Here is a 12,798-nt window from a genome sequence, read left to right on the forward strand (position 1 = left end):
TCTTGTCCCCAGCCTGATACTTAGGAGTTAAAAAAAAAAAAAAAAGTTGAGAAGTGGAGGAAATGTTGTACTATCTAATAAGTAACTAGGTAATGAAATAAAACTTGTGTCCATACGACTGTATGCCCTCAGTACTGTCTTGCCCACAAATTAATTTTTCCTCATGACTGTAAGTGACTGTGCAATTGCCTTGACAACATTGACCTTTCCAGAAATATTTTTATCAGTCTTTGCTTTAGGGATGTAACTAATACTGGCCATGAGCATTTTCTGTTCCTCCGTCAGTCTTAGTTGTTGCAACCCTGTAGAACTTCTGTGGACTGTTCTTTTTTTTTTTTTTTTTGACAGAGTCTCGCTCTGTGGCTCACTGAAACCTCTGCCTCCAGGGTTCAAGTGATTCTCCTTTCTCAGCCTCCTGAGTAGCTGGGAGTACAGGTGCCCAGCACCACACCTGGCTAATTTTTTTTTTTTTTGAGACAGAGTCTCACCCTGTTGTCCAGGCTGGAGTGCAGTGGTGCAAGCTCAGCTCACTGCCACCTCCCAGGTTCAAGCAATTCTCCTGCCTCAGCCTCCCAGGTAGCTGGGATTACAGGCACACACCACCATGCCCAGCTAATTTTTGTATTTTTAGTAGAGACCCGGTTTCATTGTGTTGGTCAGACTGGTCTCGAACTCCTGACCTCAGGTGATTCACCCGCCTTAGCCTCCCAAAGTGCTGGGATTACAGGTGTGAGCCACCGCACCTGGCTAATTTTTGTATTTTTAGTAGAGATGGGGTTTCACCATGTTGATTAGGCTGATCTCGAACTCTTGACCTAGTGATCCACCCTCCTCGGCCTCCCAAAATGCTGGGATTACAGGCGTGAGCCACCGCGCCTGGCCGTGGACTGTTGTTTTTGTTAGCCTCTCCTCTGCATGTGCTCTTCGTGTCTTCCCTTAACCAACCTCCATGTTCTCTTCCTCCCTTAATTCCTTATAGTTTCCATCATGTTGGCAAAATTTGAAGTTGTGTCCTCTAAGAAAAAGAGTCTCAGACTCTTATATAAAGCCTCGACTCCTTCATGTAAGAGACCAACCATCTCTTACCGACTTTATTTTTTTATTTTATTTTATTTTATTAATTATATATATATATATATTTTTAGATAGAGTCTCGCTCTTGTCTTTCAGGCTGGCTGGAGTACAGTGGCAGGATCTTGGCTCGCTGGGTTCAACCAATTCTCCTGCATCAGCCTCCCAAGTAGCTGGGATTACAGGCACCAGCCACCATGCCCAGCTAATTTTTGTATTTTTAGTAGAGATGGGGTTTCACCAGGTTGGCCAGGCTGGTCTGGAACTCCTGACCTCAGGTGATCCTCCTGCCTCGGCCTCTCAAAGTGCTGGGATTACAGGTGTGAGCCACCGCACCCGGCCTCTTGTTGATTTTAAATACCATTAAATGTTAACTTTAAATTACATTAAATGTTAACTTGTCATGGCCAGTTGTTTTTTCATTTCTGTACAACACCAGCCAAAATAAAATTTAAGAATGTTTTATTCAGAGAAAAGGAAATTACACCAGAAACTGCAGTGAAGTATGGAATTGAGGATTTTTTTTCCCCTTCCCTTTAGAGTATGAAGCTGAGCAGCCTCCCTTTCCAGAAGGATATAAAGTCAAACAGGAGCCTGTGATTACTGTAAGTATTACCCAGGCCTCAACCTAAGCAAGAAGCTCTTAAATGAGAATAGCACTGATGGCCTGTGAATGTCACACAGTGTCATTGAGTTCAGGAGGTGGGAAAGGGAAGCACTGGAGCGAGAACCAGAAACTTGGGGCCAATCCCAGCCCTAATACTAACAGTGTGACTTAGAGGGCATCACATAACCTCTTTGAGCCTTAGTTTTGGCGTCTATCTATCTATCTATCTATCTATCTATCTATCTAATTTATTTTTTGAGACAGGCTCTTGCCCTGTCGCCCAGGTTGGAGTGCAGTGGCACAATCTCAGCTCACTGCAACCTTAGTAGCTGGGACTACAGGCACCCGCCACCGTGCTTGGAATTTTTTGTCAAGATGGGGTTTCACCATCTTGTCCAGGCTGGTGACTTCAAGTCATCTGCTGCCTGACTTCAAGTGATCTGCCTGCCTCGGTCTCCCAAAGTTTTAGGATTACAGACGTGAGCCACTGCTCCCAGCCAGGTTTCTGCATTTATTAAATGGGACAGATAATCCTTGACTAACTCACAAGGTTTCTGTGGGGCTCACATGAGATCCTGGATGAGAAGAGCCTTTGCAGTGGATCTAACACCATGTCCATGTGAGGGACAGTTGCAGATAGACCAAGTTTCTCTGCATGCCAGGTTAGACAAGATGAAGACTGTGCTAAGGAGAGAGGGCTAAGGACAGGGCAGCCAGGAAGAGAGGCCCTCATGAAGTCTACCTTGGAATTAGACAGGAGCTTAATGGAGTTTAAAATTTTTAAAAAGCAAGGCTCTGAGAGATGAAGGGACTTGAGCACAGTAACACGGATGGAATCAAAACCTGTTTCTCAACTTCTAGTAACTTCCATCACTGCAGCTGCCTCTGACAGAGACATTGTGTCTAAAAACTTTCTTGTTCTGTGATTGTTCCTTTTCTCCTAGCATCCTGTTCTTGCTTTATGGATGCAATTCTTTCTCAAATTTCTCTGCAGATACAAATCACAGTTCTCTTCCCTGAATTCTCTGTGCTTCTTCCAGGGTCAGCTGTTCTGACAATATATGTTGATCTTCGTCTCTTGTGCTATGATCTTCTTGACCTGTATAAAGAGATTTGATTGTTTATTTAAAATGTACAATGGTCCTGAGTGGATTTTTCTATATAGCTGGTATATTAGGGTTCTCCAGAGAGAGAGAATCAGTAGGATATATAGAGAGATACATATATGAGAGGGGATTTACTGGGGTAATTGGCTCACACGATTATGGAGGCTGAGAAGTCCTACATTAGGCTGTCTGCAAGCTGGAGAACCAGGGAAGCTGGTAGAGTGGCTCAGTCCAAATCCAAAAGCCTCAGAGCCAGGAAGAAACAACAGTGTAACTACCAGTCTGAGGGCCTCTGTTCATGATACATGGCAGGGTTACATGGAAATCTAGCTGGACTTAATTAGCCTCTGAGAGCCCGAGGGACCACGGGTGAGAGCCCTGGAGTCTCAAAGCCAGAGAACCTGGAGTTCTGAGGTCCAAGGGCAGGAGAAGAAGGGCATCCTGGCTCCAGAAGAGAGCAAGAATTCAGCCTTCCTCAACTTTTTGTTCCTTCCAGGCCCTCAGCCAATCCAATGGTGCCTGCCCACATTGAGGATAGATCTCCACTCAGTCCACCAACATATACACCAGTCTCTTCCAGAAAACCCTTGCAGACATATCCAGACATAATGCTCTGCTAGTTACCTAGGTATCCCTTACTCCAGTCAAGTTGACACTCAAAATTAACCATCACAGTATTACGGCTGGTGTCGCTTTCTTCTACTGCTGTACATGTGGGTTTGTTTTCTGGATGGGTCTCTTCTATGAATAGCAAAACACTGACTGGGTGCTCATGAAGGGTGATTGTCCACTGGCCGACTTTTCTTTAGGGTGAACAGGCAGACAGTCAGTATTTTGGGATTGGGTGGCGGTGGGGGGGTCTCTAAATCAACTTTTTCTTTCTTTCTTTTTGAGACAGGGTCTTACTCTGTCATCAGGCTGGAGTGCAGTAGTTCACTTCCCAGGCTCAAGTGATCTTCCCTCCTCTTCCTCCCAAAGTACTGGGACTACAGACATATGCCACCACTGCCAGCTAATTATTTTTCTATTTTAGTAGAGATGAGGTCTCACTATGTTGCCCAGGCTGGTCTCAAACTCCTAGACTCAAGCTATCTGCCCTCCTTGGCCTCCCAAAGTGCTGGAATCACAGGCGTGAGCCAACACGCCCAGCCCGATTTTTTTTTCTTTCACTACCATTATGGTGCCTTAAGTGGTTCTAAGTGTTCTACTCTTTTCAGGCTGTTTCATTGGTTTACAGAAGAGTTCTTGGAGAGGAGGGGGAGCTGGAGATCCAGCTGGTGTGAACACAGCTTTATGATATTGAGGGACCAGAAAGAAGCCTGAGGGGAGTGTGGGCAGCAGGCCAAGTTAGCCCAGCCGGATTTCCACCCAGCCTCGCCATATATCATTCCATTCTTGTTCCCACCCTGTGCAGTGCCTGTCAACTTGAGTGTTGAGTCCCTTTGGGATCTGATGGGAGGATGGACATCTGTCCTCTGGGGCAGCTTCCTCCTGTGACTGTTACTTCCACTCTTGCTTCTTTTATGTATTTATTTATTTTTTTGAGATGGAGTTTCACTTTTGCTGCCCAGGCTGGAGTGCAATGGCGTGATCTCAGCTCACTGCAGCCTCCACCTCCTGTGTTCAAGCAATTATCCTGCCTCAGCCTTCCAAGTAGCTGGGATCACAGGCGCCCGCCACCATGCCCGGCTACTTTTTTGTATTTTTAGTAGAAACGGAGTTTCACCATGTTGGCCAGGCTGGCTTTGAACTCCTGACCTCAGGTGATCCGTCTACCTCGGCCTCCCAAAGTTCTGGGATTACAGGCGTGAGCTTCTTGCTTCTTGAGTGAGGCTTCATCCCTGGTGTTTTGGATATGTTTACAAATGTCTCATCCACAGATGGTCCTTCTTTTTCTCTATCAGGGGTTTCTGCCTTGTCGTTTATAGGTGTCTCAGGAGGAAAGGGAGACAAAGATCTGTGCTCAACGTACCCCCTTGAACCTTAAAGTCTGATGTAGAATTTTATTCCTTCATAAGGTTATACCAGAAAATACAAATATTTAAGCTGTTTGAATGAATTGCCTCCCCTCCCCTGTCTGCCTCCAGGTTGCGCCAGTAGAGGAAATGCTTTTTCATGGCTTCGGTGCAGAGCACTATTTTCCGGTTTCCCATTTCACCATGATCTCACATACACCCTGTCCTCAAGATAAATCGGAAACAGTCAACCCAAAAACATGTGAGTAAGAGAGACGCCATCTTTTATAATTTGGGGCTTTTAGCATTGCAGAACCACAGGGTGGGTATGGAGGCAGACAGATGGACCTCAGGGAGACCACATACATAAAAAAGAATGTGTTCTTGTTTTATTTTTAAGAGAAATGTCCTTTATTTCACTGATTTATCTTTAAGGTTAAAAATGTAATAAAGATAATAAGTAACAAAAAGCATACTTTGATTTTACATTAAATAAAAAGTAGGAAAAGAGAACAGTAAACAAATGTAGCCGGCTGTGATGGCTCATGCCTGTAATATCAGCACTTTGAGGGACCAAGGCAGGAGGATTGCTTCAGCCCAGGGAGACCTCATCTCTACATCTCTACAAAAAATTAAAAAAAAAAAATTATCACCGGATGCAGTGGCTCATGCCTATAATCCCAGCACTTTGGGAGGCTGAGGCAAGAGGATCACTTGAGGTCAGGAGTTCGAGACCAGCCTGGCCAACATGGTGAAACCCTGTCTCTACTAAAAAGACAAAAATTAGCTGGGCATGGTGGCAGGAGAATCCCTTGAACCGGGAGGCGGAGGTTGCAGTGAGCTGAGATCGTGCCACTGCACTCCAGCCTGGACAACAGAGCAAGACTCCATCACACACACACAAAAAAAATTAGCCTGGCATGGTGGTGCACACTGGTAACCCTAGCTACTTTGGAGGCTGAGGCAGGAGAATCGCTCGCACTCGGGAAGTGGAGGTTGCAGTGAGCTGAGATCGCGCCACTACGTTCCAGCCTGGGCAACAGAGTGAGAAAAAAAAAAATTAGCTGGGCATGGTGGCAGGTATTTGCAGTCCCAGCTACTTGGGAGACTAAGGTGGGAAGATTGCTTGAGCCTGAGAGGTCCAGGATGCAGTGAGCTATGATCGTGCCACTGTACTCCAGCCTGGGCAACAGAGTGAGACTCTGTCTCAAAAAAAAAAGCAAAAAGTAGAAGAAAACATCATCATGCTTCCCTGCTTTGTGTGTGGAAGCCAGAGGTGTAGACTACACATCTGAGTCATAGTTCCTTGGGCCCTCCCTGGTACCGGACCCTCTCCTACTGGTTTGTTCTGTGCCTTCTGCATGCCTTGGGCCTTGGCTAACGACTGCCTTTATTACTGTGACCATAAGACCTTACCCATTATACTCTCACTCCCAATTCCTCTCTGCTCCCATTTCCTACCACACTCCCCTTGTTTTTGTCCCTCCAGCCACACTGGCCCCTTTGCTATTCCTGCTTTGGGGCCATAACAAGCTGGTGGACCTGGCCTTATGTAGGATACTTCCTACATCTTCACCAGGCTATAGAGGCTCAGAGGGACATTTTAAGTTATTTTAGTTATAGAGCCCAGCTCTGCAGTCTGGAGCAAAATATAACATCTAAGATCATGTGATTGAATGGACAGTACCTTTTTCTGGCTCAAAAGTAAACATTTCTCCCAGATTAGCTCGAGCCACTGGGGATTTGCAGGGGGAATTTTTGTTTGTTTGTTTTAGGTTCTCCCAAAGAATATTTGGAAACTTTCATCTTTCCTGTTCTGCTTCCCGGAATGGCTAGTCTGCTTTACCAAGCGAAGAAAGAAAAATGTTTTGAGGTCAGTTGTTTGGCAGGATTTCTTTATTTTAAGATTCTCAGTCATTCATTATTATCAGATGATAGCTCATTATCTTGGTACCATCAAGTTGTTCTCCAGATGACCCCTTCGGGAGGGAAAGCCTGTGTTTGGGGTCACTTACCCAGTTTCAGCCACACCATCTAGTTGTGCACATACATGTGCTGCCATCTGTCTGGCCACTTGGACTCTGGAGAGCTTTTCCGCCTTGCTTGGCCTCCTGCCTGCCCTTCTCCTGTGCAGTTTGGCATCCACCAGGTTTCTTGGGTCTTCAGCTTCTGTTTATTACATGCACTGATTAAAGCTCTCCTTGGCCGGGCACGGTGGCTCATGCCTATAATCCCAGCACTTTGGGAAGCTGAGGTGGGAGGATCACTTGATGCCAGGAGCTCAAGACCACTGGGCAACATAGTGAGACCCCCATCTCTAAAAAAAATTTTTTTTTTAATTAGCTAGGTGTGGTGGTGCATACCTGTAGTCTCAGCTACTCAAGAGGCTAAGGTAGGAAGGCCCTTTGAGGTCTGAAGTTTGAGGTTGCAGTGATCCATGATCACGCCACTGCACTCCAGCCTGGGGAATAGCAAGACCCTCAACTCAAAAAAAAATCCCACAAAACTCTGCTTACTTCCTACTTGGCTCTGGATTGATTGTTCCCCTGGCGTCTCTCTACTCCATGCCAACTGTCATGAATGTAAACTGCTTGCAGAGACTCTTGGAACACAGTAAGTGCTCAGTAAATAACAGTTAACATCGCACTGCAGAGAATCAACTTCTCTGCAGGGAAGTTTTAGTATCTTTTTTCTTTTTGAGACAGAGTCTTGCTCTGTTTTCAGGCTGGAGTGCAGTGGCGTAATCATGGCACACTGCAGCCTCAACCCCCAGGGCTCAGTTGATCCTCCCACCTCAGCTTTCTGAGCAGCTGGGACTACAGGTATGCACCACCACTCCTGGCTTTTTTTTTTTTTTTTTTTTTAATATAGATACTGGGCAAAAACTTGGTAAACTCAGTACAAACTGAGTTCCGATGCTGGCCTACCCCCACGTGGATACCCTTAGAGGCTCCCTCTTTTCCGTAGTTCACGGGATACTTTGGGTGTATGTGTTCCCTGCACAGTTTTGAATTATAGAATTTTGGACGATCCAGATGAAGAGAGTAAAATTACAACATTTATTATTGACCAGGCACTTGCTCTGTGCCAGGCATTTTGCTGAGTGCTGCATCTTCCATTATTGCAGTTGCTCTCCCCAGCCATGTGAGCTTCCTTCTATTATTATTATCTGCACTCTGCAGAGGAGAAAATGGAGGGACACAGAGGCCTGAAACGTGATCAAGGGTGAATGGCAGAGTTAGGACTCAAATCCAGATTAAATGATTCAAAATGATACTAAAGGCTGGGCACAGTGGCTCATGCCCATAATCCCAGCACTTTGGGAGGCCAAGGCAGAAGGATTGTTTGAGCCCAGGAGTTCGAGACCAGCCTGGGCAACAAAGTGAGACCCAGTATTTACAAAAAAAAAAAAAAAAAAAAAAAATTAGCCAGGCATGGTGGTGCATACCTGTAGTCCCAGCTGCTCATGGGGCTGAGGTGGGAGGATCAACTGAGCCCTGGAGGTTGAGGCTGCAGTGTGCCATGATCGTGCCACTGCACCCCAGCCTGGAAACAGAGCAAGACCCTGTCTCAAACAGAAAAAGAAGATACTAAAAAAGTCGGCAGTAATTACGGTGTAAACCCCAATGAGTTTGACACATCCTGGGGTCTATAAAATTATCCATAGTTAATGATATCACCCAACTAGTTGCCCTTCAGCACCGTGTCCCTATCTGAGAACTGCCTACTGCCGTGCTGGTACTTCTATATACTGAGGAAATAAGGTTTTCCCATGTTTTAGCAAATACCCGATGTTTCCTCAGCAATGCCTTGACAGTATCCTGCCCCACTTGCCTCTTAATCACTCCATATTATACCTCCCCCTAATTGCCTGCCATTTAATCTGCTCAGCATAACATTCCTTTGACAGGCGTCACCATGACAGTTGTGTCTTTACTTGAGACAGAAGTGGATGATGAGACATTGATCAGAATTTGGGTAGCATGCTTAGGAAGGAAGAATTTGGGATACACCTCTGGGCCGTGGTTCACCATTCGACAACAATAGATCCACATAATGAAGTCACTAGCCCTCAGCCTAGCTTTCAAGGCTCTGCCTGGTTCATGTGTTCATTTGTTCCTTCCTTCCTTCCTCCCTCTGTCCCTCCCCCGCAGTGCTCCCCTTCCTGATGGTACCCTCCACCCAAGCAGAACCACTCGAAGTTTGCTGCACCAGCCCCCACCTCACAGCCTCTGTGCATCTGCTTCTGCTTTTTTTAGAAAAAAATCCCTGAGCTCCTCTTCTCTGCATATTTAACTTCTACTTGTTTTTCCAAACTCAGCTCCATAACTTCTCTCTCAAGCTTCCAGTTCCCTGCTGGGCTCAAACTAGAAGTAATTGATCCCAACTCTCAGATTTCAGAGTATTTCATCTGTTCCTCATTTTATGGCGAATTAAGACATCCTTAATTAAGACATTCTTAGCCCACATATACTTAATTTTATGCATGTCTGTCTCCCCCCCGTATTTTAAGTTCCTTGAGGACAGATTCTCTGATTTATTTTTATATCTTTAGTCAATGCTACCCAATGCCTAGCACATGGTGAACATAGAGTTGGCCCTTGATAAATATTAAATAAGTGAGTACATGATTATACACCAGGGAATGTCACTATTACTATGTCCTTGACCAAAACCCAGTTTCCTTCTATCTGGGAAGGCTGTTCTATTGGACTCATCCCTGGAGAAATTCCCTGGAGGGGTGAGGGAAGACGATATGCATCTATTTCATGAGTTTAGTTGATGGGGGAGAACAGTGGGGGGCAAATGGCACAGTCTGGCCCCCCTACCTCGTATATTAATTATGCAAGTAATTAGTAAATTGGGCCTTGATTTATATATAGCGTAGCAGTTAAGAGCAACACTTGAGTCAAAGTTACCTGATTTTGAAGTCCACCTCCATCCCAACTGGCAGCACAGCCCAGAACAAGTCATTTCATCTTTCTGAGCCATTATCACTTCCTTCCATGTAAAATGAGCCTGATCATAGCACCTGCTTATGGGATTATTATGCTGATGAAATGAGGTAGCTTATGTAAAGTGCTTAGGCCAGTCCCTGGAACCTAGGAAGAACTCAATACATGTTAACTTATTTATCTCAGTGATACAGTGGTACAGGTACTTCCCAGATAGGGTGAGTTACATCTGTTACCTGAGTGGTGTCACTCTTGTTCCTTGGCCATCTAGAGTCCTTATTCAGGACTTGGTCCCAGTTCCCAGAAAAACCATCCAATTCCACAGTGATCTCGCAAGGAGGGTTTGTTTTATGGGTTCTCTCATGGGAAGGTGGGGAAGAGGGTTGTGTTGGCACTTATCAGGCAATACTTCATTAATCCTCTCTGGAAGCATTTCTCACCCTCCGGGAACCCCCTCCCCATGCTCGCTCTGCAGACCCCTTTTGGATCCTGAACAATTCAGCTGTGGCTCTCAGCTTGCATGGCCCACTCAGCAAGGCCAAGCCCAGCATGCAGCTTTCCCTCCTCTCTTAAATGCAATTCAGCCATCATGTAGCCCTTGCAGGTGGAACTGGGGGTGGGGACTTCACATCTCTCACCCCAACAAAGACACAGTTGTAAGGTTTTCCTCATATTGCTTTGTCAGAAATCCTAGTTTTGACACATAGTCCTGGTGAATTCAAATCTGGGGACCTCAGTCCCCGCTCTTTCTCCTGACGTGCTACTACAGTCATGGTTGTCATATTGAACCTGGGAAGACCACAATGATCAGATCCCTTATTTTCACTATCAAGAGAGGGCACTCTGCTGATGAGAACTGTAAATAAAAAAGCTGATAAATTAAAGTCAATGATTCAGGTACTGATGATTAAATCTAGATAATTGCTCTCCTGTCACCTGTGGTTTGACTACTGCTATGATAATCATCAGAAATTATATCAAAAGTCACAGAAGGCCCAGTGTGGTGGCTCATGCCTATAATCCCAGCACCTTGGGAGGCTGAGGCGTGCGGATCACTGGAGCTTAGGAGTTTGAGACCACCCTGGGTAACATGCCAAAACCCCATCTCTACAAAAAATACGAAAATTAGCTGGACATGGTGGCACATGCCTGTGGTTCCAGTTACTTGGGAGGCTGAGGTGGGAGAATCACTTGAACCCTGGAAGTTGAGTCTGCAGCGAACCATGATGGCACCACTGCACTCCAGCTTGGGTGACAGAGCGAGACCCTGTCTCAAAAAAAAAAAGTCAGAGGAGCCCTCTCATTGATTTATTGCCTGTTGTGCGTCAGCACTGGCTTCCTATGCACCACCTTGTTTCACCCTTAGAATAACCTTCTGAACCAGATCCTCTTTTTCATCACCTCCCTTTTACCAAGGATGGCCCTGGGACACAGAGAAGTTGAGCATTACTCAAGGTCACCTAGTAAGCAACAAACAGCACACATCTCCAACCAAGGCCCAGATGATCCTGAAGCCTGGGTTTCCATCCGTCCTAGTAAATGGGAGTTGGAGGCTGTCCTCAAAATAGCTCCCAGAGATACTGATTTTTTTTCATTCATAGCTATTTTCTGAAGAACAGACTGCTTACTTGCCTTCGGTTATCAAATTTGAACTGCTTCTAATTCTTATCTGTTTTTTCATTTGCTCACTTGGCTTTTCCTGACAATTTAATTCTTGTCCACTACTCATAACTGACCTTCCCCCATCATCTGTGTTTTGACTACTGCTATGATAATCATCAGAAATTGTATCAAACTGTGGTGTGATACAGTTGGTAGGTATCCTGTGGTGTTAAACAGGTGCAAGGTGTGGCTGAGTGGAAGGGGAGTGAGGCTGGGTTGAAGAGTGGTCCCAGAGCAGACCTTCAGCCTGGCCATACCATTGTCAGATGGCTTTGTCTCTCTGCCTTTTGTTCTACTGCTGAGTGAGGAAGAGCACCTCACGAGTCACATTTCAGCAACTGTATCACTTTTTCCTATCTTGCTGTTGACCAAAGTATATTGAGTGCAGTGTGTCTTTTATTCGATTGAACAAAGAATGGAATATAATGATCAAACAATGAAATGAGCACAGTGGATAATCTTTGTTTTCATACATGTAAAGAATATCTGGCTGGGCGCGGTGGCTGATGCCTGTAATGCCAGCCCTTTGGGAGGCTGATGCATGTGGATCACGCAGTCAGGAGTTTGAGACCAGCCTGGCCAACATGGTGAAACCCCATCTCTACTAAAAATACAAAAATTAGCCGGGCGTGGTGGCAGGTGCCTGTAGTCCCAGCTACTCGGGAGGCTGAGGCAGGAGAATGGCTTGAATCCGGGAGGCAGAGGTTGCAGTGAGCCAAGATCGTGCCACTGCACTCCAGCCTGGGCAACAGGTGAGACTCCATCTGAAAAAAAAAAAAAAAGAAAAAAAAGAATATCTACAAGCAGGATGAAGCAGGAGGAGTCACCCATGTTTAGTTCTGTTCAACAAACATTCATTAAGCCCTGCTATGTGCTGATCATGAGGCCAGACCCCAGGGCACACTGAGAGGGCAAGAAGACATGGTCCTGTCCTAGAGGAGCCATAATGATGAACTAAAGTTGTTTTTATTTTTCTTCCCCTTGTGTCTGTTTTTTTCACTCCTCTGAAATAAGAATGAATAAGGAGAAATGGCTACAGTGGATCTGTAGCTGGGGATTCACTTCTAGACCTTGGTGCATGTATATTCCATTGTGCAACCTTTATTCTAATTTACTTGGCCATTATTCTTCTAATTTATACCCTTTCAGAGGGCACAGAAATCAGCTAAAAGGGCAGTAATTAAGATTTTACATGAAGGTTGCATATCTAATATTTGCCCATAAATAATTTTGTAACAAGGGGGCTAGAAAAAGTTTCCAGCCTCTAAGCAGTGATAAAATGCTTTGAAAGAACCAGATAAATTTCTAATTATATTAGAGATTAATGAGGCATCCTTGTACCAACTCATATTTCATTGTTGACATCCTACAGATGAGCTACTCCTGAGACTAAATGAAAACAGTCTAGATGTCAAATGCTCCAGGGTGCTTGAACAGAGCAT

General features: G+C 45.2%; 1 protein-coding gene across 3 annotated transcripts in view; it reads left to right on the top strand.

Annotated features, from left to right (window-relative positions):
- Positions 1–12,798, top strand: part of IQCK (IQ motif containing K) — a 139,750-nt gene that overhangs the window by 10,900 nt on the left and 116,052 nt on the right. For 2 of the 3 annotated variants that reach the window (XM_054454213.2, XM_054454212.2), the window contains exons 2-4: positions 1,612–1,676; positions 4,872–5,001; positions 6,515–6,612. In XM_054454213.2, coding sequence (XP_054310188.1) covers positions 1,612–1,676; positions 4,872–5,001; positions 6,515–6,612 — 293 coding nt within the window. The remainder of the gene's footprint in view (positions 1–1,611; positions 1,677–4,871; positions 5,002–6,514; positions 6,613–12,798) is intronic. The other variant, XM_063655232.1, reaches the window with a different exon arrangement.

The sequence above is a fragment of the Pongo pygmaeus genome, chromosome 18, assembly GCF_028885625.2.
Source record: "Pongo pygmaeus isolate AG05252 chromosome 18, NHGRI_mPonPyg2-v2.0_pri, whole genome shotgun sequence".
NCBI lineage: Eukaryota > Metazoa > Chordata > Mammalia > Primates > Hominidae > Pongo > Pongo pygmaeus.